The sequence below is a fragment of the Papio anubis genome, chromosome 10 (genome assembly GCF_008728515.1).
Source record: "Papio anubis isolate 15944 chromosome 10, Panubis1.0, whole genome shotgun sequence".
NCBI lineage: Eukaryota > Metazoa > Chordata > Mammalia > Primates > Cercopithecidae > Papio > Papio anubis.
Window position 1 is genome coordinate 113,989,392 of NC_044985.1, and position 25,870 is coordinate 114,015,261.

General features: G+C 43.0%; 2 protein-coding genes across 5 annotated transcripts in view; one reads left to right on the forward strand and one right to left on the reverse strand.

Moving 5' to 3' along the window:
• Nucleotides 1-24,784, reverse strand: part of SP110 (SP110 nuclear body protein) — a 54,442-nt gene extending 29,658 nt beyond the window's left edge. The window contains 12 exon segments of the mRNA XM_021924076.2: nucleotides 419-500; nucleotides 2,114-2,263; nucleotides 7,858-7,926; nucleotides 9,848-9,925; nucleotides 11,380-11,463; nucleotides 12,256-12,339; nucleotides 12,670-12,936; nucleotides 14,844-15,012; nucleotides 16,663-16,810; nucleotides 19,764-19,903; nucleotides 21,592-21,665; nucleotides 24,671-24,784. Coding sequence (XP_021779768.2) covers nucleotides 419-500; nucleotides 2,114-2,263; nucleotides 7,858-7,926; nucleotides 9,848-9,925; nucleotides 11,380-11,463; nucleotides 12,256-12,339; nucleotides 12,670-12,936; nucleotides 14,844-15,012; nucleotides 16,663-16,809 — 1,130 coding nt within the window. The 5' untranslated portion in view covers nucleotide 16,810; nucleotides 19,764-19,903; nucleotides 21,592-21,665; nucleotides 24,671-24,784.
• An 81-nt stretch (nucleotides 24,785-24,865) lies between these two features.
• Nucleotides 24,866-25,870, forward strand: part of SP140 (SP140 nuclear body protein) — a 92,618-nt gene continuing 91,613 nt past the window's right edge. For 2 of the 4 annotated variants that reach the window (XM_031651564.1, XM_031651579.1), the window contains exon 1: nucleotides 24,866-25,039. In XM_031651564.1, the coding sequence (XP_031507424.1) occupies nucleotides 24,981-25,039 (59 nt within the window). In that variant the 5' untranslated portion in view covers nucleotides 24,866-24,980. The remainder of the gene's footprint in view (nucleotides 25,040-25,870) is intronic. The other 2 variants (XM_031651570.1, XM_031651584.1) reach the window with 2 other exon arrangements.

A 25,870-nucleotide genomic window follows, 5' to 3' on the forward strand; every position in this document is an offset into this window, starting at 1 on the left:
AGAAAGGCCACATGAGAAATACGGAGATTGGAATTCTAGCTTGATCCAGGGGTTGGATCAAGCTGTACTTTGGACAAGCTGTACTTTCAGTACAGTACCAGGAATATACTTAGGACACTCATTCTCAGTAATGTTGATACTGATGCCAAGAGCAGAAAAACTCATTCTTGAGTGTTGAGAAAAATCTTATAAAGTGCAGATATACACACATACATATGGATACATTACATATAAAGGACATACATTTGTAGTAGTAAAATATCATGGGAAGGGTCTTGATTAAGAAAAAAAAATCCAGAAGGGCTTTCTAGCACAGTGATAATGAAAAAGAAGTTAAGAAATATTGCCTTAGTGTAAAACAGCTCTGAATTTAGATTCCTGGTGACTGTACTCTGAGACTAGTGATCTCCAAGTTTTACCTTGTGTGACCCTTGATGGTGTGCTAGGCGTCTTCTGGGACCTCTTTCCTTCATTCATTTTTGAAGTGTCATCACTAATCTCTGGAAAACAAAAGATCTTAGTAAATGCCCCTTGGGAAGCTCTATGGAGAATCTCCCAGAGACCCAGGAAGGCCCTTGCACACTTTGAAGTTGAGTGTCCTGGAGGCTCCAGGTCTTACCCTCCTAAGAATGTATCTACCAAGAGATTTGGTGCCGCTCATGACACTGTGCCTGTCTGCCACTCGGGGGAGGAGCAGACCACAGTTGGTTAGCAGTGGTTACTCTACCAATGAAGATGTCCACAATGGGGTAGAGCTATCTGAACCCTTTGGCCAGAGTCTCTCAAAGTAAGGTCTGTGAGACCCTAGAGGGTCCCTCAAACCTTTTCAGAAAATTTGCAAGGTCAGATTGTTTTCATAATAAGATGTTCTCCGCCTTTTTCACTATTTCAACCTTTGTACAGATTGAGCAAGAGCAATGGCAGATAAAACTGCTGGTGCCTTAGGACACATCAAAGCAGTGTCCCCAAACCTCAGCAGGAATCACTGCATCCTTCATTGCCACCTGCTCACTGTACCAAAAAATAAAAATAAAAGCAAGATTCACTTGAGAATGTTCGTGGTAAGCCAGTAAAAATTATTAATTTTATTAAATTTCTACCCTTGAGTACATATCTTACATCTTAATATTCTATGTGAAAACCTGAAGAGCACATATAAAGCATTTCTATTGCATCCTGAAGTACCACAGTGGCCTCAAGAAAACACTTGTGTGATTGAGTTACAAGCTCATTGTATAATTCCAAATGTACATTTTCCAAACAGCTGTACTATTACGAAATTTTGCATTAGTAGAAGGTCCATTCAAAATGCAAGATGGATTAATGTATTTTATGGTAACAGAGTATGAAGTTAATTGATATGGTTCAAATTTTACATTACAACTAATGTTTAAGAAACTACCACTTGTTGAGTGTTGGTGTAGTATTAAAGATGAATATCCACAGATATCTCAAAGACTATTAAATTACTTCACCCTTTTAAACTAGATATCTGTGTGAGGCCAGATTTTCTTTCTATCCTTCAATCAAGGCAACATATTACAAATGAATGCAGAAACAGTTATAGGGATTCAGCTGTCTTTTTATAAAGCTCACTCACAATCAAAGATATTTGCACAAACATAAAATGATGTCACTCTTTTCACTAATTTTTTTTGGTTTTAGAAAATATATTTATTTTTCATAAAATAACATTATTTATGTTAACAGGCAATTGGTTTATTATTGTTACTTTTACATTAATTAATATTTTAAAATTATTAGTTTTAATTTCTAATAAGGTACACGTAGGTAGATATAAACAACATGAACAGAAGCTCTTTAGGGTCCTCAATAATTTTTGAGAGCATAAAGGAGTCCTGAGACCAAAAAATTTGACAGCTGCTGCCCCAGGCCACAGCTGTCCCTGTGAACATGTCTGTTTCTTCCACAAAAACTTTTCAGATGCAAGAGATGCTTGCTTTCTTTGTCTCTCTTGTCATATCCTATCCTCATTCTCTGTACTTTTTCCTCTTTCTATTCACTTTACATATCTACTTAACCCTGTACCTGCTTCAGGACAGACCCTCCCACACTGAGCCATTCAAATGGCAGATTCCATCATCAGTCTTACCCTCTGATCTGGAGTTTCGGGCACATTCAGCTCTCGCCTTTTGGACCCTTGTCACTACCGTGGAGTTCCAAGTTGAGTCATCTTTCTTTTGAGGAACCTGATCCACCACTTTGAGCTTCTTTTGGATTCCATGTCTAGGTGAGGCTGCATCTGGACCAAATAATGACTTGTTAGTAGTTTAAATTGGGGTCTTCAGTGAGCCTCCTACTGTCCCAATCAGTGACTTCCTTTCTCATGCTCCCAACTCCCACCCTTTCAGATCTCTGTACTCTTGTACTTCACTTTTCTCCTGCTATTTCTCTATAATTATATCCTTCCTCTTCTTCTTCTTCTTTTTTTTTTTTTTTTGAGACAGAGTCTCACACTGTCACTCAGGCTGGAGTGCAGTGGCACGATCTTGGCTCACAGCATGCTCCGCCTCCCAGGTTCATGCCATTCTCCTGCCTCAGCCTCCCAAGTAGCTGGGACTACATGTGCCCACCACCACGCTTGGCTAATTTTTTGTGTTTTTAGTAGAGATGGGGTTTCACCGTGTTAGCCAGGATGGTCTCAATCTCCTGAGCTCGTTATTCGCCCACCTTGGCCTCCCAAAGTCCTGGGATTACAGGCATGAGCCACCGCGCCCGGCCTATATCCTTCTTCTTACATGTACCTTTCTTTGTTTCCCCAAATTACCATCTGCTTTCACTCCTGGTATGACCTGTTGCAATCAACTAGATAAATCTCCGGAAATCCTAGAGCTTATTTCCTGATTTTCGTTGTGTTGACCACACCACAAGGTGGCCACACAGTCTGGTCTAGGTGGAGAGGAAGTATCTTACAAAGTACCTCTCCAGGTTCCCCAGGGCCCGTGTATGGTACAGGAGGTTTCCAAGTTTCTAGGTGCCTTCAGTGGGCAAAGTGCAAGGTATTAAAAAACCTGAGAGGCAAGGACCCTGCCAAGAAGGCGGCTACCATGAGGGAGAGATGGAAGGTGAGGCTGAGACCCAGAGGAGGTGCAATGCCAGAGGATGCAGAAGTGAGTTTGCTTCATTGTGGAAAGAGAACACAATTTTCACTGGCTGCTGACTTTAGAAGCGGATCCCACAGGATGACCACTGTCCTGTTGAACAAGAACGTTTCTCTGCAGGTTAGAAAGGACACAGACTGTGCAGCCACCCCTCCCACATGCAAGTACCGTGATATCCGCAGGCCACTTCCGGAGGAAAAGGCATGGGTGAACCCTTAAGACGAGGCGGAACCGGAAGCCCAGTGGGACGCAGGGCTGGCGGGAAGTTCAAACACGGAAATTACTGAAAATTTATCCAGAAGGGGTGGGGCAGCCTGATAGAGCCTAAAACTTGCCTTTCATTGTTAAGTTTAGGTTTTTTCTCTGCATAACTAAAGGAGTGTTTCAGAGATGAGAACACTTACAGAAAATACGAGAGTGTTGTATGTATATTTTCAGCACTACTATGTATTTTTTTCTCTTACAATTTTGAAACATCTTTTTATGTGGTTTATTTTTTAAAAAATAAAGCTGATTAATTAAATGTAAAATAATATGACTCTTAAAAATATCTCTGTTGGGCTGCAGGCAGGGAGGAATGGAGAGTTGTTTAATGGGTACAGGTTTTAGTTTTACAAGATAAAAGAGTCCTGGAGATGGATGGTGGCGATGGTTGCACAACATTGCGAATGTATTTTAATACCATTGAACTATGCACCTAAAAATGGTTGAGATGATAAATTTTATGTCATACGCATTTTACCCTAATAAAATATTGGAAAATTGGAAAAAAGAAAATTTAAAGCACATCATCTGTCACATTTAAAATAAAATGGTTCCTTTAAAAAACCTGAAAAAATTCATTTAAATACCGTATGAAGAAAGGCAAATCTGGAAGAGGCTGGCATCCCTTTGGTAGCTTGGCAGAGAGGTGTCAAAAGGTCAGTTACCTCAACAGAACTGACCATCTGACACCATCCCCCGACTCCAGAGGTTTCCCCTCTCTAACAAAGTCACTTCTCTGACCAGGGAGTGTTCATAATTGTATGGTTGCATAGACATTCCCTATCTCCCTAATCCTATAATGTGTAGAGCATTGTGGCAGTGGGCATCTTAGTACTGGGCTGTTGGCCATGGGGTGTGCAGACTACCTATGTCTGCCCTAAATGTGGGATAATAAGAATTTGGAGAATTGTATTGGAAATTTCCCTCCAATAACCTTTAGTTTGTGTCTACACCACGTGGTGCCCATAGTGTCTATGACCCCTTTTCATAACACAATAATAAATTCATAAACTATCCTTTGTCAGATCATTACTCAAATTTTGGGTTACAGAAAATATGGTTTCTTTCATTTGTTTTTCATTTAAAAAATAATAGCTCATTTGTGCCAGGACATTACCATCTAGCCTAGAAGAGACACATTATATAAGTAATTACAACAGAGTATTTGGAATCTTCCAAAAGAGCCAGTGCTGGGTACCGTAGAAACTGTGGGATCAGCTTGGCTAATTTAGGGGTCAGAGTATGCATTCCTAAGATAGACATAAGCCAACACCACTGATGAAAAGAAGATAACTACACATTTATGGAGAGTAGCGTAGGTTCAGAATATAGCATCCAAAAAGAATAGCACATGCCAAGGATCAAAGGGAAGAGAAATGAAATGGGAGGAAATGAAAGTTCAGAGTGGTTGACTGGAGTTTTAAGTGGAAAGAGATATATTAATAGTTGGAGGGTAAGGCATGGGTTAGACTGGAGAGAGCTTTAACAATCACATTAAGTGAACACTACCCTAAGGGCAATAGGAGACCATGGACAAGATTTAAGCATGGAAATAAACTAATCAGATTTTAATGTAGAAAAAAAGAGGGTGAACCAACAGCTCTTGTCAATATGCTAATAGAGTTCAGTTAGTCATGGATGACTAAGGTTTTTGCTTGGCGCCTGGGTAGATCAGGTTCCTCATTTCAAGTTAAATAAACTACAAAAGGCTCCCAAGGGCCTGTGAAACCCTACATAATCTGATTCTTGTCTACTTTTTCACTTTCTACCCCCTTCTTTCTTCATCATTGCTAACAACACTGGTCGTTCCTCTCTGCCTCAGGTTCTTTGCACTTTTGAGTCCCTCTGCCTGGACTATCCAATCCAAAGTGACTCCCACCCCAAACTGCAAGTCACTATTGTAACCCTATCCATTATTTTCTTCCATCCTGCATCACTACTTGAAATTATCTTGTTTATGTGCTTTCTAGTTTACATTCTTTCTCTCCCCCAGCCAGGATGTATAAGCTCCATGAGCTTTCCCCTTTCTTTTTTGCTCACTTTCTTGCTTTCTCTCTTTAAAAACTGTCTTCAGCTTTCAGAATGGGTATATACAGTTAGTGCTCACTGCATATTTGTTGAATAAATGCCTGAATGGTACTTAGAAGACTAGGTTTTTGGTGAAGAAGATGAATTTAATTTCAGGTATATTGAGACTGTAGGGTCAATGGGAGACTTGCAAACAAAGATGCCCAGTGTGCAGCTGGCTATGTGTTTCTTGAAGACAAACCTGAGTTGAAGATGTAGACTTGGGAGCCGTCAGTATAAAGGTGGTAACTGAAGTTGTGAGAGTGTTTGACAAAGCTCAGGAGTGTGAGTTGAATAACCTGATCAGTTTACACTAAACCAAGGAGGCCCATAGAGAACACACACAACATGGTGAGAGGCCATTGACTAATAAGTAGAATGGGGGAGAAAGCAGTTTGTTTCTCCTTCCTGCCCAGGAAGGTCACTTACTTTTCATAGAATGGAATCATTTCTGTAAAGTATCTTAAAAGGACACCAGCCCTGTGATTTTGGACACTGGGATCATACTAAGGGTAAACTAAGTCAGGGAAAAGGAGCTTTAAGCCACTGGCTTAGGTTGCCATCTATTGCTTTGTTTCCCTTTATAGCTAGAGTTGTCTACATATGTTATCGCCTCCCATTCATTATCCTCCCCAGACAACTGGCTCCTGCCTCCATCACCAAAATTTTTCTTAAATTTTCCAGTGATTCTTTCTGACCAAACTCAAGGCCCTGTTCTCTGAATTTATCTTAGTCTTTCAGTATAGTCAACCATTCCCTCTTGGCTTGCTAATATGTTCTTTCTTGGTGCGCCTGTCTTGACTGGTGTCATTCCCTCAGTCTGCCTTGCTAGATTCCTCTTCCACTGGGATTTCTGAGAGCAGGGCTAGGTCTGTGGTTCTCTTTTCTTCTCCCATAGATCAGAATACCTTTATTTTACTGATAACTCATAAATATAAATATATATATTTATATTTACATATATATCTGGTCCAGATATATATATATATGGATGCAGATGATATATATCTGCAGATGATATATATATATATACACACACTCATATATATATGGACCAGACTTTTTCCATGAATGCCAAATTGCCGTATTTGTGGAGAATATAACTTCCTGATTTCTCAGTGTTCCTGTAAAAAGCCCTAGCCCTCAAGACATAGAAATGTATACAATATAAATATAGGAAATACTTGCTTTCACTTCCCCAGAAACATTGTACTCTTCACATACCACGAGAATTAGAGCTATAGCTCTTTTTCTAGTTAATTGCTCTGATCTAAAGGGATAATAAAACTTCTCTTATCTCCTGAGATGTCCAGATGGGTTTACCCAGGACTAGCTTCCTAGGTTAAATCCTAAAGTACCAGGAAAACTGGAGTGGTCTTTCCCTAGGTATCTGTATATCACAAGGGATAAAGCCCAGAACTTGGAGACATCTTTAGGTCATAAAAGTCAGCAACACCTGGAGTTTCTCTGGCCTTTGCAAAGATGCATTTAAATTCCAAAGGTTAGGATGGGGACCTTGGGAATCAGGATCTTTTCCATTTTATCTCAAAGCAGCAAAGTTTTTTCTTCTCCTTTCAGGAGGAAAGGATGATGGCTGTCCCTCTCATGTATCTACACAGAAAATCCATCATTTCTATATCCCTTATATATGAGTTACAGTCTATTTTGAATAGAAAGATTCCATTAGCTTTCTTAGCATTGCCTTTTGGTTTGTGTATGGGAGACAGACACTGCAGTGTTGCTCTGGCTGATGAGCTGGTTGTGAATATCAGTAAAGAATTGTTTTCCCTGGCCCAAATACCTTGTGTTCCTGCAGCACTCATATATATATATATATATAAGGACATACCAGTAACATCTCAGACTCTTTACAGTTCTTGACAAAACACACATCTATGCACAGCTGCATAGATGGCCAGCAGAAACCTCTAAAGGAACAGGTCAAAAATTGAACTCTAAAAGTTATCCCCCCAATATATTTACATCTTCCCTCAGCAATGGGAATTAGCACTTACTCATTTAAGCCAGAAATTGAAGAATGGGCCTGGATTTTTCTCTCTTTCTCATCTGTAGCTACTATGTCAAATCCTGTCAACAATACCTGCAAAACTGATCTTCAATTGGCATTCTTTTCTGCATCTCCACTGTCAGATCTGAATCCAAGCCACTAAGAACTCTCATGGCATCTGCCCCAAAATGGCTGTCCTGTCTCCATTCTTTCCCAGCTCCAACTCATTCTTTACACTGTAGCAAAATTGAGCTTGGATTGTGTCACTTCACTGACTAAATCTCTTTAATGGCTTCCCATTGCATTTAGAATAAAATTCAATCCTCCACAGCTTGACCTATAAGCCCTGCATGAGCTGTTTCCAGCCTCCAGCTTTCTCTTGTACTCTCGTCTTACCTCTTGGGAGGCTTTTTTTCTTATGTTTCCTTTTTGGAGTTGACCAGACACATCTTTTTCTTTTCTTTCCTAAAAAGAAAGGATAATGTTTTATAGTTACAAACATTGATCTCCCAATCTTATATGTCAGTGATATTCAGCTTTTACTTTTGGCCTTCAAACCACATTGCTAGGAGGTCACTGGTGACCTTAGGTGATGCTACTTCAGGGAATAATACGGGAAGATGGACTCTAAAATGACAGAGGAAAAGGAGAAATGAAGAAATGGAGACAGGGAGTTTAGGTAACTCACTTCTAGAAGTTTGGTTGTGAAATGAAAGAGAGCTATGGAAGTAGTTGAAGTGAGATGAGAATCAAGATAAAGCATTTTTTTAATGAGCTATGATACATGTAATTATTGTCTGAATGCAGACTCTTGTGTGAGAGATACTGCTGTAAGGAATACTTGAGAGAGAAGGGATCATGGATACTACAAGATGAGGTGGAAGGACTGTCTTAGAAGAGAAGGAGGGAACTCAGAGAGGAGGAAGACAGATATAGTTAGGGTTTGCAGGGCCAGCAGCACAAATAAGGGGATTCTCATCTGATATATGCTTATGGTGCAGGAGGGAAAGTCATTTATTGGGCAAAAAGCAGGAGGTGAGGGGGTCAGAGGTTTGAAAAATAGAGCTTGAGGTTTGAAAGGATTATTGCAGGAAGTAGCATTGTCACACAGTAAGGAGAGATGATTTGTGCTGGAACCATGAAGACCAGTGAGTGTACTCTGCCCTGCTGTGGAACTCTCTCCAGCACTGCTGGCTTTCAGACGCAGTGTACAGGAAGTCAGATGCAGTGTACAGGAAGTCAGATGCAGTGTACAGGAAGTAGGTAAGTAGGGTCTTCCAAGACTTGCCAGAGAGTTCCAGGAAAAGGCAGAGAGGAAAGGCAGATTTAAGATAATGGCAATAGATTACTGAAATGATGACTCTTGGACTGTGAATTAGTGTCAATGTTAAAAAGCTGGGCAACAAAGAAAAGCAGATGATGGCTTGGAAGGAGGAAAGGCCAGTGGACTGGTGATCCAAATGAGGTTGAAGGAACTTTAGAGGAAATAATAAATAAATAAGAACAGAAAAACATGTTTTTGATTCTTTTTGGTTTGTTTGTTAGAATTGGACTGGGAAAAAGAGTGATCAGAGGTTGAATGATAGCTACAGAAGGAGAAAAGCTCAAGGATAGGTATCAAAAAAGGAATTCTGAAATTAACTGTTGGGAAATCGAGCCAGATGTGAATGATGATAGGGTCTATAGGTTGCCTTTGGATATGGGAGGCCAAGAATTGGTGGAGGAAAAAGTCATGGAAAATGAGAAGATGAAGGATTTGAGGGGCCAGAGTATTGGATAACAGAGTTGTCTGTTATCCATGTGTACCCTGAAGGCATCTAGGATGATGCTGTGACTTGAAATGACAGAAAAACAGCCTTTGAAAGGATTATTGGGGAAATTATTGGATGATATTGATGATGAGTGAGCAAACATTTTCATTGAATGGTTAAGCCTCAAAGGAGAGGATCAGGGAGGCAGGGGCTGGATGGGGTCAGTAGGCAGCAAAGGATGGACATCTAACCTGCCTCTCACCATGAGGTGTGAGTGATAGATGGCAGAGAATGCCCAGCCATGTCTTAAGAGGAAGTGGGTTCCTCTCTGGGGAACCAACTTTCAGTTAAAGACGGAAGTGCAATTAACACAGAAGTTGTGAATATAGGAGATTAATTATTTTCAGAAAAGGCAATTCCAATGGCATATTTCAATATCCCCAAATGCCTTCTTGTTTCCTGATAATTTTCATAAAGGCCTTTCTGGAAGATGCAGTGAATGGAAATAGCAGAAACAAACTGCGTGTGGCATCAGGACTGTGGTCACATAGTGGTGCTCTTGACAAGACACAGAAAAACAGAAAGCAACTCAGAATTCACCCTTCTGACCTCTACAGGAGAAATGCTTTCCTTACCTTTCTTGTTTGAAGGTGTGCTGGACACCTCCTGGGGCTTTTCTGGGTCATTTGGTTCTGGAGAATCATCTCTTATCTCTGACAAAAGAAATATAAGTCACTTCAGAGCTCAGATCCAGTGAAGAGAAAGTGCTGAGGGAAGTCAATGGAAGAACTAGAAAAGTAGAAAGTACATGCAGCCCAGGGCTGGGAAGCTGCTAGCCCTAAGAATTCCCTGGCTCTGTCTTGATTTTTACTAGCTTGTGGTTATTATTACCTATGTGACCATCACAGGGAACTCGGGCACAACTGCCCCACAGCAGAGGCTCAGTCTGATCCTTTTAGAGAGATTATCTTATGGATGGAAGAGAAGTGAGTGAAGAGGGTACAATGAATGGAAATTGCAGAAATAAACTGTGCTGGGTATCATGACTCTAGTCACTTAGTTGCTGCTCCCAGCAGCCCTTGCTCAAGGAATGAAGCTGAGAGCGGAAAGTGGTGACATTGAAATCTGATGTCCACGATGGAGGGGAATGTCTTTGCTGTATGAAAAATACATCTTATTGCTTTGATGTCTATGCACGGATATTCTTTAACTGCTCTATCTGTGGTTATTTTACTTGGAGAAATAGTAAAGAAGGCTCAGTGCCTTATGTATTTCTGTATACAAGGATTGTTTGAAGAAAGCAGGAGCAAGCTTGTGCTTGCTAGCACCTGTTAACAGCAAAGATATATAAAGCTCTGCTAGCTTTTGCTGCACAAAAAAAGACAGAGGATTTGAAGCCATTACAAATAAAGGCCCATCTCACATAAAGCTGTCACCTTTTTCTTTACACACTGCTATGAGATTGGTCTCAAATGCTGGCCTGCGTAGGAATAGGTGACTGAGGCAGGTAGCAAACGGTCATTACACCTTTGGAATAATTTATTACCTTTCAAATTATATTAGTAATATCAACTCTTAAACTCCAAATGATATAGAAATGACCAGGGTTGAAAGTGAAGATTCCCCACCATTAGGTTGGGGCTTGGAAGGAGGACCATCCATGTCTGCTGCACCATCACTATTAGGGCCACACAGTGTTTTTATTCATTTTCTTTGCATTGACAGAGCAGTTTTGAGCACTGCTTTATTGAAGAGGCTCAGAAGAGTGGCTCCGTCAAACAGTCCAGCCTGACTCAGTTCCCTGTGCTTTCCCCTGGGGTTCCTGCCACAACCCCTTGTGGCAGGTGAATGTTTCCCTTTCAGGCACTTTGTGGTATTTGGAGTCCAAGCCTACAGGTACTGGTGGGGCTCTGTCCATCATCATCTGTGGCCCTATCCAAGTCTACCTTTTCCAGACTTGCCTCCTTTGCCCTCCCCCAGGGACTCTGTATCCATTCAAGGGTCAGATCTCCTGCCTGTTCAAGCTCCCCAGTGCTGAGTGAACTGGAAGCTGGGCCAAGATTGAGAGGCGGGAGGAGAGCCCCCTCCCTAGAAGATCTGAATGGCCTTTCCTCTAGGTAGACACAGAAACAAAGGCAAGATTTCAGGTTGACTAAACCAAGATTACCTGGCATAGAGCCCAACGGAGAGTGGGGCGTCTCTTGGGGGTCTTCTTTATCTTTTATTTGGGAGATCAGGTTGTCACTGGCCACTGAATGGAGGAAGAAAAAGTTTCAGATCTCAGGAACAGCAAGCAGGGACCAGAATGAGGAGGAAAGAGAATGCTCTATTCCAACAAGTAAAAATGACAGGGTAACTGAGCAACCAAGGCCTGGGGAAGGATGGGATGGAGTGGGAAAGTAAGCAACCATTCACGCTCAATTAGCCACTTGTTCTTCCATTGCTGTTAGCTCCTGATTATGTTAACCTTTTTGGATGGTAGGTATTAGAGGAGTAGATGAAATATTATTTGGATCGAAGAGGAACCCTCTTCTCAGTACTGGAGAGCTTGGGATCCATGATATCATTTTTGACAATGCCCAATATCATACCATTCTTATATTTAATGTAATTAAACTCCATTATGACAATGGTTTGGGGAGGGCAAGTGATACAATTTTAGAAGCTACATATCAGGTCTAGCAGACCTGTAGACATTTTATCATCTTTTCTAGTAATTTTGATCATTGCTCTTAGAATCCAAACCACATAAAAATGAAGAATGTTGAAACTCAAAGGCCCCGATAATCAGGTGGGGGTGAGGAATCAGCTAAGGGTCACTAGTGTGAGTGTTACACAGGTTACTTGTCAATTCAGAATGGTGTTTTGGTTGTTGGTTTGTTTTGCATTACTGCATTGGTGAATTGGCCCCTTCTGTTTCTTTTCCTTTGTCACGCCCAGCTCCTTTTTCCATGGTTCCCACCCTAGCCTCTTGGTTGGCAGATGCATGTTCTCCCTTCACAGCCACCCTGAGCTAAGCTGTATCAGCCCCAGTCGGTATTACCTGGCACAGTGCTAGCGAGGAGGCTGGGCATCTCTTCTGAGTCGTCTTCCTCATTCATTTTGGATGTCAACTCATCATTGGTCACTGAAGGAGGAAAGGAAATTATTACAGATTACAGCGACTGGATGTCAGGGAGGAGGGTGAATGTTAAAAGTGCCTGGAACAGATAGAGCATCAAGGCACAAGGGCAGTGGGTTGGAATGTCCCAGGTGTGGGAAGCAGGTGTTCTAGACTCTAGGTCTTACCCACTCCCCGGCAGTGCTCATAGTCCCTCTTGAAAAGGGTCGTGTATGGGTAGGTGGGTGCAAGAGAAGAACTAGGACAATAAAAGTCAGGACGCTGGGATTGGAGGCAACATGGCACAGGCACCTTAGGCTGAGGATATACGGGTGTTGGATGGGATCTGCTTCTCACCTGGAGTGCTTCTTCCTTCCTGGATGAGTCCAGAGAGAGGCAGGACAGGGTCAGATGGGCTGGGCAACTCACTCAGGATCTCATCGCTTTGCTGCGAGGATGTTCCAGGCTCACTGACTCTTGGCGCACAGGGTGAAGAGCTTGGTTGAGGTGGTTGTGGTGGGGGCAGCGCCAGTGGGGTACGGAGGGAGCTTCCTTCTGCTAGGTCAGTTGGGGCTTCAAGTAGGACTGGTGTGTCTCTGCTCTGCTGTTCATAGGAAGCGCCAACTGGGATTGGTGAAGGGACACACATCAGTACCCTGGAGACTCAGAATTACTTGGGGAAGGGGATTTCTTAATTCATGCCTTCCAATAGGATGGGGCCATGGAGTTATTCATTGTCCCCCAGGTGCAGAGAACTGACTCATTGTCATCATTATCCATTTGTGGCCCCTTTCTATTTTATTTATCTGGTTTGGGCATTGAATGCCACAATAACTGCATCTAAGCCCCGATCTAATACCAAAATGGTTTCACACAGAAAAGTTGAGTTTGGGTTTGTACGCAGGGATTTAATTTTCTTTAATCTTGGTGTCATATGATTTAGTCAATAGTGAACATGCTATAGTTTTAAAAGAGGTCTCTGTTTTAATAAATAAACAGATCACACTTCCCCAAAGCAAATAAGAGAAAACAAAAATTCCTCAGCAGGGTGTATTAGGACATTTATATTTTGGTTTCTGCTCATTTCTGCAGAGTCAGCTTCTGCGGCTTCTATTGTACCCTGTGATCTGGTCACACCCAGCTTTCTCTCCCATCCACAATACCCCAGACCCTTGGCTTTCCACATGCTATTCCCTTGCACGGCTAGTGCTGGGTTTCTCTTAAGATTCTTCTCCATAATTTATTTCAGAAGTAAAATGGTCTCAACCAGTGAATGGAAAAAGGAAAGGAACTTCAAATTTTGGAAAGGGATCCAGAACAGAATCATCAAGTTGAAGATCCTGGAAGATGACTGAAGCTCAGCCAGGTTAGGGGCACATCAGCGTGCGGGTCTCCATGGCTTTCAGGTGTTCTTAGCACAGCCTTTAAAGCCATGCCTCTCCTAATGTTCTCTGTATGCTGCCAGGACAGTGGGCCCTACCTGGAGGTGGACTTGCCCCTTTCACTGTCCCTTTAGCTCAAGAAATCATCTCCCCCTTTAGGGGGAAGCCTTTTGATGGTGAAGTGTCAGAGAGCAAAGGAGGAACTGTCAACAATGGTGATTCCACTAATGAAAATATCACAATCCAATGTGAGCTGGTGGTCCTTTGCTTGTTGTTCTGAGGTAAGTGAACATACGATTTGGCCAGTGTTTTACTTCCAACCTAAAATGACTTTACTGCCTGCTCTCTTTCCCTGGCTGCTTTCTTCCCAGCTCTGCCATGGTTCTTTTTCCTGCTCCTTTATTTATCCAATCTCTTTTCTTTCTCCATGTACTTCATGCTCCATTCTTTCTCAGACCCTCTCTTTCTGCGGCTACATCTGCGGTTCCCTCCCTTTCTCTGTAGCTACTTTTCTTCCCTTCTCTAGCTTTACAATCTGCCTTCCAGCTGTCCCTGTCTGGACTAGTGGTTAAAATCTTGGGCCCTGGTATTGGGAGACCCAAGTAGGACTCTTGCTCTGCTTCTTAACCGACAAGTAATTGTGGGAAAATTACCTCTGGGCTTTAATTTCTCTGTCAGTCAAATGGGGATAAAAATGACTTCAAAGGGTTGTTTTAAAGATGACATGAGATAATCAAAGTGTTTGCGATAATGCACCATAAAAAGATACTTAGTATTATCCATCCTTACTCATTTTTCTTCCTCCCTGACTCTCCTTGTCCTTCCACTAGACGTGATCTCTGTAACTTTGCATTTCTGTCATTTTATGCATTCCCTATAGATTGTCCAGTGTGCCAAATTCTATGATTTTTTCCAAATTCACAGCACACGTAAGAAATGTTTATGTCCTCTAGAAATTCATTTTAGAGAGCTGGAATCAGCTTTAGCAAGGGGCTGCTCCTGCAGCTGTGCCAATGAGAGAATATGATCCATTCCTCCCCAGAGAGAAAGTGGGGGATTAATATGCCTATTCCACAGGGCTAGAAGTAAACCCCGACTTTTCCCATAGCAACTTTTTAAATGCAAAAAGGACTTGAGAAATCTCATTACCACGTTTGAAGCTTCTGTAAATCGTCACCAGATTGGGATATTCATGCAGGTTAATTTGACTGAACAATGTCACCAGAAGAGACAGGTTAAAAGTCCTCTCCAGTTGGGTGAGAATGTTGTGCACCACTCTGGATACAGGGACCAAATTTCTACAGGCTTCCAGAGATTCCTTAAAAAATGGAGTGAAGGTTTTTATAAATGACTATAAAATCGAATGGGAAGTTATACATTTATGATTTTCTAAGTTTTAAGAAAGCTACCTTACTCTTTTAAGAAGAAATTTAACATAAAATATATAGTCATAGTCACATTCTCTAAGGTAGAGCGGTCACAATTTTACCATGCTTATTTTTGAAACTTTACACATATTTGGATGACTATCAACAAAAATAAATAATTTAGCTTTCTTAAGGTAAGTCTATATTCTGAATCCAACTTTCAGGCACATTTGAGACGAGAGAGAAATCTGAAGGAAGGAAAGTGGAGTTAAAGGATGCTACTATGTAATTGACTCTTTAATGCTCTGGGCAGGATACTTCAGCAGTGGTTCTAGGATGGTCACAGAGGCAATTCTGCTGGTTGCTTGTGAGCCTCTGCTCAGTCTCTCTCTGTGTCTTTCAAACTTGAAATGACCCGAATAGATTCCAGCCACAGAGAAGTCTCCCTGAGAATTTTCCTTGCTGAGAGGATGGACAAAAGGAGAAATATGGCAAGAGAGAACTGATTGCAAATACTTATTGAACATCTACTAGGCTCAGTCAGCAAGTCTTTGGGTACACAGCACTGAATAAGACCAACATAGAGCTGCCTATATTTGGGGGGTGGGGTAGGCACTGTCAGGTGGAGAAGATGGGCATTAATAAACACAAATACCCATTTACAATTGAGAGTAGTGTTATGGAGGGAAAGCATAGATTGCTATGGAACTGAATAACTAAGAGGTCTTAATGAGATGAGTGGGCCAAGGAGATATCTCTGAGGAGCGCTCTCTGGGCTGTGATCTGAAGAGGAAGTTGGGGCCAACCAGACTGAGACTAGGGAAGATTGCTGGCACTTCCCCGAGTCTAGGGCTCAATAAATGCTTTTAAAAACCAAAATTGTATAAAAATAGGTCTACTTTGTCCACATAGCATATCTTCCAGTGCCTGCCTGTCTCACATCAGAATGCACTGTGAGCAATATAAGCTGTTATAAATTGGAATGATGCCTGTAGTGAGTTGAATGGTGCCCCTCTCAGCCAAGATATAGCCATCCAGAATCTGTGAATGCGAACTTACTTGGAAAAAGTGTCTGCAGGTGTAATTAAGTTAAGGATCTTGAGATAAAATCATCTTTGATTAGGGTGACCCTAAATCCAAGTGTCCTCAGAAGATTAGGTTGAAGACTCAAAAGAGAGGTCATGTAGAGATGAAAACAGATTAGAATGATGTGTCTACAAGGCAAGGAACACCAAGGATTTCCAGCAGCCACTAGAAGCTAGGAGATAGGCAGGGATCGGATTCTCCTCAGGGCCTCTAGAAGGAATCAACCCTGTCAACACCTTGAGTTTGGACTTCTGGCCTCCACAACTGAGACAATATATTTCTGTTGTTTTAAGCTACCTAGTTTGTAGTCATTGTTACATCAGTGACACCCTAGAAACCAATATAGCCCCTATGACACCCTCGCTCCTAACCACCCCCACCTTCTGTGATAACGAACACGCCTGGGCTGGGCCTTCCAAACTCTGGAAGCCCTGGTGGTTTGTGGTTTGAGACCTTAATAATCAGGCATATTTGGTGGGGGCTGGGCTGCCATGGAAGGGTTCAACATGACTCACCATGTACATTGTCTTAGTGATGATGGAGTTGTCTAGGAGTCCTTCAAAGAAGGGAAATGGCTTGTGTATGGCATAGGCGATCCCCAGCTTCTGGTGCATGAAGTGCTGAAAAAGAGCCTCTTCCATGGCTCTTGTCATGGTGAACATCCTATGGAAAGAGGCATGATAAAAAATAGAAGCAAAGGCCGGGCGCGATGGATCATGCCTGTAATCCCAGCACTTTGGGAGGCTGAGGTGGGCGGATCACCTGAGGTCAAGAGATTGAGACCATCCTGGCCAATATGGTGAAGCCTGCCTCTACTAAAAATACAAAAATTAACTGGGAGTGGTGGCGTGGGCCTGTAGTCCCAGCTACTTGGGAGGCTGATGCAGGAGAATCGCTTGAACCCGGGAGGCGGAGGTTGCAGTGAGCCAAGATGGTGCCACTGCACTCTAGCCTGGGTGACAGAGCGAGACTCCATCAAAAACAAACAAACAAACAAACAAACAAAAAAATAGAAGCAAAGACCTTGAGGAATGCGGGGAGCTTCTCTCTGCATTAAATGGGCAGATCTAAAGGTAGGCATTCTGGTCCCAAAGGCATCCTTAGTACCTGCAAAGCAATGTCTGCCTAAAAGGCTCATGGGTGTAGGAAACAATGACAATTCCCAGCAACAATGGAGGCTGAGAGTGACTGAAAATATAATGACAGAATCCCAAGGCGCTGCAGGTAAACATAAGGAAGATATTAAAAGTAGCTAATATTTATAGAGTGTTTCCTGTGTGCCAGATTTTGTTCTAAGGGTTTCATATGCAGTAACTTATCTGATCTTCATAAAACCCTTGTGAGATGGCTCCTATGGCTGCACCTGTTTACACTGTTGAGGACACTGAGACATAGAAAGGTTTAATAACTTGCCCCAGGGTTGCACAACTCGAGAGTGAAAGAGCTGGGAGCAAATCCCGATTCCAGGCTTAGAGTCCTAACTATGTGTTCCATGGCCACATTGATCTGGGTTAAACAAGATGACCCGGGCTGTAGCTGAAGCCATTAACTAGCAATGCTCATGCAACAGGGACCACCCTAAAATGGGTAGAGTCCGGCTGGAAACCTGATAATATTTAGAAACTTTAATAAACCACTCCCAATCTTCAACACAAATGGGCCAAGCATAAATAAAAGCATGAGGGCTGAGAAAGGCATACTTAGTAAAAGTGACTTAACTGACATGTTCAGTGCCACCATTTCATGTCTCAGACATGTGCCTTTTCCCATGACCATGAAGCATTTATTAAAGATTGGCCATTTATGGACCATGAGGAGATATCAGTGAGTTATAATGGGAAGAAAATTTATAAATGACATTCTTGACAAATTGTCAAGAAAATGAAAAGCACTCACAAAACATTCAATCAACTTGAGGGTTTTTAACAAACAGAACAAACATGGATTCCATTTTTCCAACTTCATTTTGTGTTGAACAGAAAACTAAATTGTAACTAACAACTGTTTCCAGGGATTTAATCCCAGTGGCAGATTAAGCACCATAGTCTCTTTCTCCTCATTCCCCAAATTTTTTAACTTGGCAGAAAAAAGTACTCATGAAAAGAATAATCTGCAATAGCCCTGGAAAACAAGAAAAGATGCCACTGAGAATCTGTGGTCGGGAAGAAGTCTTGGAAGATAGAGAACAGATAGGAGAGAAATCTACTATCCACAATATGCCTAGGGGAAGGAGATAGTGCAAAGATCAGTGCAAAGTCAGAGAAAGTCAGAATAAACATATACTAAGAAGAGGAAGGGGTCTTGGGGGCTCCTTTTAGAACAATTCATTCTACAGTGGCGCTCAGAACAGGAAGTCTGGAGCTTCCTCATTCTTCGTCTGTCATGAGTCCCAAAGATGCAAGGGAGGCACAGAGAGGTTTAGTAAGTCACACAAGGTATTCAGTGGCAAAGCAGAGCTTGTCTGACTCTAAAATCCTGTTTCTCTCTAGGCAAGACACTATATCTCATATATGACTGTTCAGATTTTTATTATGTAAAGAGATTTTGCAAACGAATAAGCAAAAGACAAACATCCAACTAGAAAATAAAAAAGCAAAATACATGAACAAAGAGTGATAAAAGAATAAGCCAAATGTGCAATGAATATACGATAAGCATGTTAACTAGCTGGTAGAAAGTATAAATGAAGGCTAGGCATGGTAGCTCATGCCTGTAATCCCAGCATTTTGGGAGGTCGAGGTGGGAGGATCACCTGAGGTCAGGAGTTCGAGACCAGCCTGGCCAACATGGTGAAACCCTGTCTCTACTAAAAATACAAAAATTAGCTGGGCATGGTGGTGCACACCTGTAGTCCCAGCTACTCAGGAGGCTGAGGCAGAAGGTTGACCCCAGGAGGCGGAGGTTGCAGTGATCTGAGATGGTGCCATTGCACTCCAGCCTGGGCAACAGAGCGAGACTCCGTCTCAAAACAACAACAACAAACAAACAAAGCGTAAATGAAGACAATTTGATAACATATTTGTCTATCAAATTGGCCAAGATAGAAAATAATAGCAATAATCTCAGACACTGTGAGTGGGAAGGTCAACAGGTCCAAATGTTCTGGGGGCTGATTCAGTAATCAGTGTCAAATGCCCTGAAACATGGGCTCCTTTGAATTTCCACTTCTAATAATTTATTTCAAGGAAATAATCATGAGTGTGTTTAGAGAAAATACATAAAAAGTTCACGATACACTAGAGAGGAAATTAAATGTACTCTCATTTTTTCTTTTCCACCAGCTTCCCAAATACCTCTAGTCATTTACACAACGGATAACAGATGAGCCGCCTATTGCCGGCAGCGTAGGATGAGAGCTTAGGTGAGGGTAGAGGGCAAATCTCGGTTCCATTCACAGTAACAGGCTGGACTCTATGGCGAAAAAAAGAGGTGTCAGTGTTCCCTCCATGTGCCCCCTTTTAACAGTCTCCTAATAAGTACCACGTGCTTGAGCTCTGACAGAGCCTCCGAGTTTCAATAGGTGAACTCCACCCTGCAGCTGCTGCCGGAAAGTTAACTGCAGTCGCCTCTGCAGTCGCCAAGGGCGAAGAATAAAGCAGCAAAGACAGAAACTCACCTGAACGTTGAGTTTGTCGTTCCTGCCCCTTTGCAGGGGCTGGGCCCGGGATCACTCCTCGAAGATTGGGAGAGTTACAGGGAGATGGTAGCAGGCAAAACAGGAAGTCCGTGCTTTGACAAACGCAGTGAGGGGCCGGGCTTCAGAGAAAAGAAAAGTGAAAGTTTTCGGAGTTTGCCAAGCAGGAAGCTGAAGGCAGGTCAGTGCCTGCAGCCTCTCTCCACCTCCTCATGGGCGCCTGTGAGGCTCCCGGGACGTCTCGGCAGTTGGGGTTTGGGGGAGGGCGTGCTGCCAGTTGGGATCAGCCCAGAGAGAGGCGTATGGGAGGAGGAGGCATAGGGGTCCAGCCCCAGCGGCAGTGGGAACCGGGAACTCAGCATCCAACTGCTTCCCTACCCACATCTATTTTCCCATGACTTGTCCTCATTCTGTACATTTTAGGTTGATGAAAATGTTCTCCAATTGGATTGTGGTGATGTTTACGTAACTGAATAAATTCACTGGAATTTATCCAGCGTGTTATCAAACTAACAGCACACGCGAAAAAGAGAATGTGCCAGAAATGCCTAGAATTTGTCAGGATAAGATTATTACATGAAGAAATTAAAATGCAAGGGAACCTGCACATGAACTGGAATTGTGCGGAGGCAGGCAGACCTCCAGGCAGAAAAATGGCTGAGAGCTGGGCAGGTAGTTGGGAGCCTGGAGTCTGAAGCAGAGCTGGGGCCTGCTGATTCCAGAGCAGCAACTCAAGGGCTGGCAGGGACACCCCTTCTCATGCCCCCTTTAAAGATCCCTAATATACATTGACATGTGGGGCCTATGAAAAATCCTTAATTATTGGCCAGGCACAGTGGCTCATGCCTATAATCCCAGCACTTTAGGAGCCCAAGATGGGAGGATTGCTTGAGCCTAGGAGTTTGAGACCAGCCTGGGCAACATAGTGAGACCCCATCCCTATAAAAAATAAAAAAATAAAAAATTAACTGAGTGTGGTGTCATGTACCTTGTAGTCCTAGTTATTGAGGAGGCTGAGGCTGGAGGCTTGCTTGAGCCCAGGAGTTCAAGGCCACGCAGAGCTATGATTGCACCACTGCACTATAGAAATCGATGTAACTTTGGGCCAGGCATGGTGGCTCACGCCTGTAATCCCAGCACTTTGGGAGGCTGAGGCGGGTGGATCACGAGGTCAGGAGTTTGAGACCATCCTGGCCAACATGGTGAAACCACATCTCTACTAAAAATACAAAATCTAGCTGGATGTGGTGGCGTGAGCCTGTAATCCCAGCTACTTGGGAGGCTGAGGTAGGAGAATCGCTTGAACCCAGGAGGTTGAGGTTGCAGTGAGCTGAGATCGCACCACTGCACTCCAGCCTGAGTGACACAGCAAGACTCCATCTCGGGAAAAAAGAAAAGAAATCTATGTAAGTTTGATTAAATCAATAATTCTCAAATGTATAGGACCCCCAAGTTCCCCTACCAGGACACCCACAAACTCCTCAGATACAAGATGGCAGACATGGATCTAAAGTTTAAGAAGCTTTGAAACCAAGACTAACTGCACAAGAGCAAGCCCTTCTATGCAGGAACAAACAGCATATCCCACCCAAGTATGTACAGAATAGCAGACTGGCTTTGCAGGTAATGGCTGTGGGTGAAACAGAGGCATGGAAGACACAGCCAGGAAAAATGCAATGCTGACAGCTGAGGAGAGGGTGCACTGATGCCTCAGCACGCAGTAACATATGGTGCTGTGATGCAGGGGATGGCGGTGGTAAAGGAATTAAAGAATTAAGGTTATTTTATGCAAATGTCACATGTCACTTACCCTCCACATCACCTGGATAGCCCCTTCATGGGCATCTGAGGAGCCTGGCAGCAAGAACTTCTTCCTTTAGATCTCTTCAGAGATATACCAGGCAAATGCAAAACAAACAAACAAACAAAAGTAAAACAGGAGTGGGAAAATAAAGTCAATGTCAAATCAGGCAAAAATTGTTACATGAAAAAAAGACAGCTGTGAATGAGGATGAAAAGATGTTTATTCTAAGCCATATATGCTTGGCTGGGCACAGTGACTCAGGCCTGTAGCTTAGCTAGCACTTTGGGAGCCTGAGGCAGGCAGATCACTTGAGGCCAGGAATTCAAGACCAGCCTTGCCAACATGGCAAAATCCCGTCTCTACTAAAAACACAAAAAAATTAGCTGGGCGTGGTAGCACATGCCTGTAATACGAGCTACTCAGGAGGCTGAGGCATGAGAATCGCTTGAATTCAGGAGCTGGAGGTTGCAGTGAGCTGAGACTGCACCACAGCAGTCCAGCCTGGGCAACAGAGTGAGACCCCGCCTCAAAAAAAAAAAAAAAAAAAACAACATGCTTGACAATATGGTAATAATGGGAAAACCTTACCTGTTAATTCACATGCTAGTGATTATGTACTGAGAATCTATTAAAATTATATACAATTCTTTTTAGCTCCAGTTTATTGAGGTAATGTACATTTTACCAAATGTAAGTACTACATCAGTCAAGATGCAGACCATTTCTAGGCTGGGAGAGTCGCTTGCGCCTATAATCCCCGCATTTTGGGAGGCCAAGGCAGGAGGATCGCTTGAGCCCAGGTGTCTGAGACCAGCCTGGACAACACAGCAAGTCCTCATCTCTACAAAAATACATTTTTAAAAATTAATTGGGCATGGTGGTACACACCTGTGGTCCCCGCTACCAGGGAGACAGAAGTGGGAGAATTGCTTGAGCCCGGGAGGTCCAGTCTGGTGAGCAGTGAGAGAGTGAGATCCTGTCTCAAAAAAAAAAAAAAAAAAAAAGATACACACCATTTCTGTTACCCTAGAAAGTTCCCTGTGTTCTTTGCAGATAATCCCCTCCTTAAGGCCAGCACCAGGCAACCACTGATCTGCTTTCTGTCACCACAGATTAGTTTTGTGTGTATTAAGGTGTTTTTGTTTGTTTTGTTTTTTTTCAATGAAAGCACATGGAATGCACTTTTGGTGTATGACTTTCTTTTCCTCATCATCATGCTTTTGAGATTCATCCCTGCTGTTGTAGGTCAGTAATTTATTCTTCTTTAGCTGGTATGCTGGCCACCAAGATCTTGCTCATCCTGTCTGATCAGCATGTTGTCACCAGTGTCATCAATCAGTCTGACATTCTTTTTTTTTTTTTTTTTTTTTGAGACACAGTCACGCTCTGTCATCAGGCTAAAGTGCTGTGGTGTGGTCTTGGCTCACTGCAACCTCCGCTGATTCTCCCAGGTTCAAGCGATTCTCTTGCTTCAGCCTCCCGAGTAGCTGGGACTACGGGTGCATGCCACCATATCCGGCTAATTTTTGTATTTTTAGTAGAGACGGGGTTTCACCATGTTGGCCAGGATGGTCTTGATCTCCTGACCTCGTGATCTGCCTGCCTCGGCCTCCCAAAGAGCTGGGATTACAGGCGTGAGCCACCATGCCCAGCCCAGTCTGACATTCTATGGGATGTTCAGGTGATCCAGATATCATTCAACTATATTATAACAAAGGGCAAGTGAGTTAATATAACCTGCCTAGACTGCCTACTTTCTTAACTTAGTCCTCTGGCTTTCCCATACATTCTGTGAGCTACCCAATATAGTTCTAAGAAATTGACTTTTTGCCTGAGTTTTAGCCAGAGTCGGTTTGGATGATTTTTATTCCCAAATCCTGACTGATAAAAATGTTGGGTACCAGAGGTTGAATTATAGGCAAGAGATATTCAAGGAAATACGATCAATCTGGGATTGGTTATCTGACATAATTGGACATAAAAACAGTGAATGTCCCCATTAGCATTCAGAGTCAGGAGTTTGGGAGTCATGAGCAAACATGGGTAAGAGAGAGAGATCCAGACATATGCAAGACCTGGTAGGCACAGTGACCCTGCCTACTGAAAAAGGTGTCCTCATCAGTGTTCTGGAGTCTGTCCTGACCAGATTGGTCTTTGTTCCTTTGGTAGAAAGAAAGCAGAAATGAGAAAGGGGTAGAAATTTCTTGCACTCTATAATTTGCAAACTTATGTATGCAGATTTCCTTGCATATGTGTAATGAGCCAGAAAAAGTAGCATTCGGGAGCACATCTTTTGGAAAAATACTGCTTTGCCTCTGGCTTTTTAATCCTCACTACTGCTCTGTCACTGGCCCTGGATTCTACCCATACCCTGGCTCTCATCAGCCCCCTGTCTTTGATCCATTTTTCTGCCTGGATTTCTAGTCCTGTGGTTTTATTTTTTATATTTGCCCTTTGCTTCCATTTGTTTATCACTGGACTTTATGCTACTATAGTGTGTTTTTGTAAATTGTTTCAAATCCTTTACAGAATGAGGGCGGGGTATAAATGAAAAATTGTGTGTAAACACAAATGTAATACAGCTATCCTCCTGTATCATATTGTCCTTGAGGGTCTAGATAATCTCAGCTCCAAATCATTTCCCCGTCCAATGAGAAGGCTGTCACTTTCCTCAAGATTTCAGTGAAATGCTTGAAGCTCAGTTTTCTCCCAGTCACCCCTGGCTGCAGTTGTGATGTGCCCACGTATTTGAGAAAACTTAGAAATGCACCTCACTTTTCTGCCCAACCTCTGCGCTTGCATTTGGTTGGAGGAGTTGAGATAGTTGTCTTTTACTTCTGTCTGCTTTCATGGAGTGCTAAGAGCATCTCCCCTACTTTATAATGCGTGGTATTTCAGTTCTCTCTGGCCCCATGTCCAATCACTGGGCCTAACCCATCCAGCCCAGGCTCACTAAGGTGCATGGCCAGCCCTGGAGCCTGACTGAAGATTTGAAATGCCTGGTCTTCACTTGTCCTTCTCAGCCACCTCAGCAAGGGATAGGGACAAATATGGAGTTTACTTCCTCCTCATGAAGGCATCTTACCTCAAAACAACTTCGACTTGCTTGAGTTGAATGACTTTACAACCCTCTTTCCTTGGCAGGAAAAAGTGACCCCGTCTTCTGTGGCCTCGTGGGGCTGGCTTTGCTCCTCCTCCCTTGACTGAGGGACGTCATGGAGATTGGGTGGAGGGAGGACTGTAGAGTTGGTGCACCTACGTCAGCTGGTTAGGCAATTTCACTTTTCTTTTCCTCTTTGGCTGAGCCCCGAGGGGCAGTTGGCAGCTTTACCTCAGAGCTGCAGGAAGGGAAGGGGCAGTGAAAATCTAATCGGGTGTGATCCTAGGCCAAGCTCATGGCCCAGCGGGGCCAGCAGGGGCAGATGGCAAGTGGAGACAGCAATCTCAACTCCAGGTGGGTCATCGTCTCCTTTCCCGTCTGTCCTTCATTTCTGGTAGGGTTCCCATTCATACTTGTTATTTAATGTCTACCCAGCTTCACTCTACACGTATACAATAGAATTAGGTTACAAATAAATAACGAGGCAATCAGATTTTTTAAATTGCAGGGATTGGCTGTTGGATAAACTCAGGGATGCCATGACTCACATCATCTTCCTATTCTCTTACATCTGCAAATGGCTGGACTGGAGCCATTTGAACATCATGCCCCTTCTGAGGCTTTGCTGTAGGATTGGATAATTCCCCGTGACCTCTGAACCCTCTCATCTTCCCCAGGCCTCCTTCATCCCCACTCCAAAAGACAACTCTGTCTAAAAAAGATCTTTTTAGAAGAATTAAAATCCAAATGCCTGTCTGTTGTCACACCTGCCAGGCTGTGTAGTTGGGGACCAGCTCTGCTCTGAGCCCATCTATGTGGCTTTTAGCCCTAGAGTCAGTTCAGGATCTCTGAATACTTGGTAGGAGGAAGTGAAAGAGATGAGACCCAACAAAAAAGGCAGCAGGTGGAGAGTGAGTACTGCTTTTGCCTTTTTTATTCTTCTGTTCTGGTATGTTTTACATATCTGGTCAGAGAAGCCTGGAAATCATCTTTAAAAAATATAAGACAACGAGACCAGCCTGACCAACATGGAGAAACCCTGTCTCTACTAAAAATACAAAATTATCTGGGTGTGGTGGCACATGCCTGTAATCCCAGCTACTCATGAGGCTGAGGCAGAATAATCGAGTGAACCAGGAAGGCAGGGTGAGCTGAGATCGTGCCATTGCACTCCAGCCTGGGCAA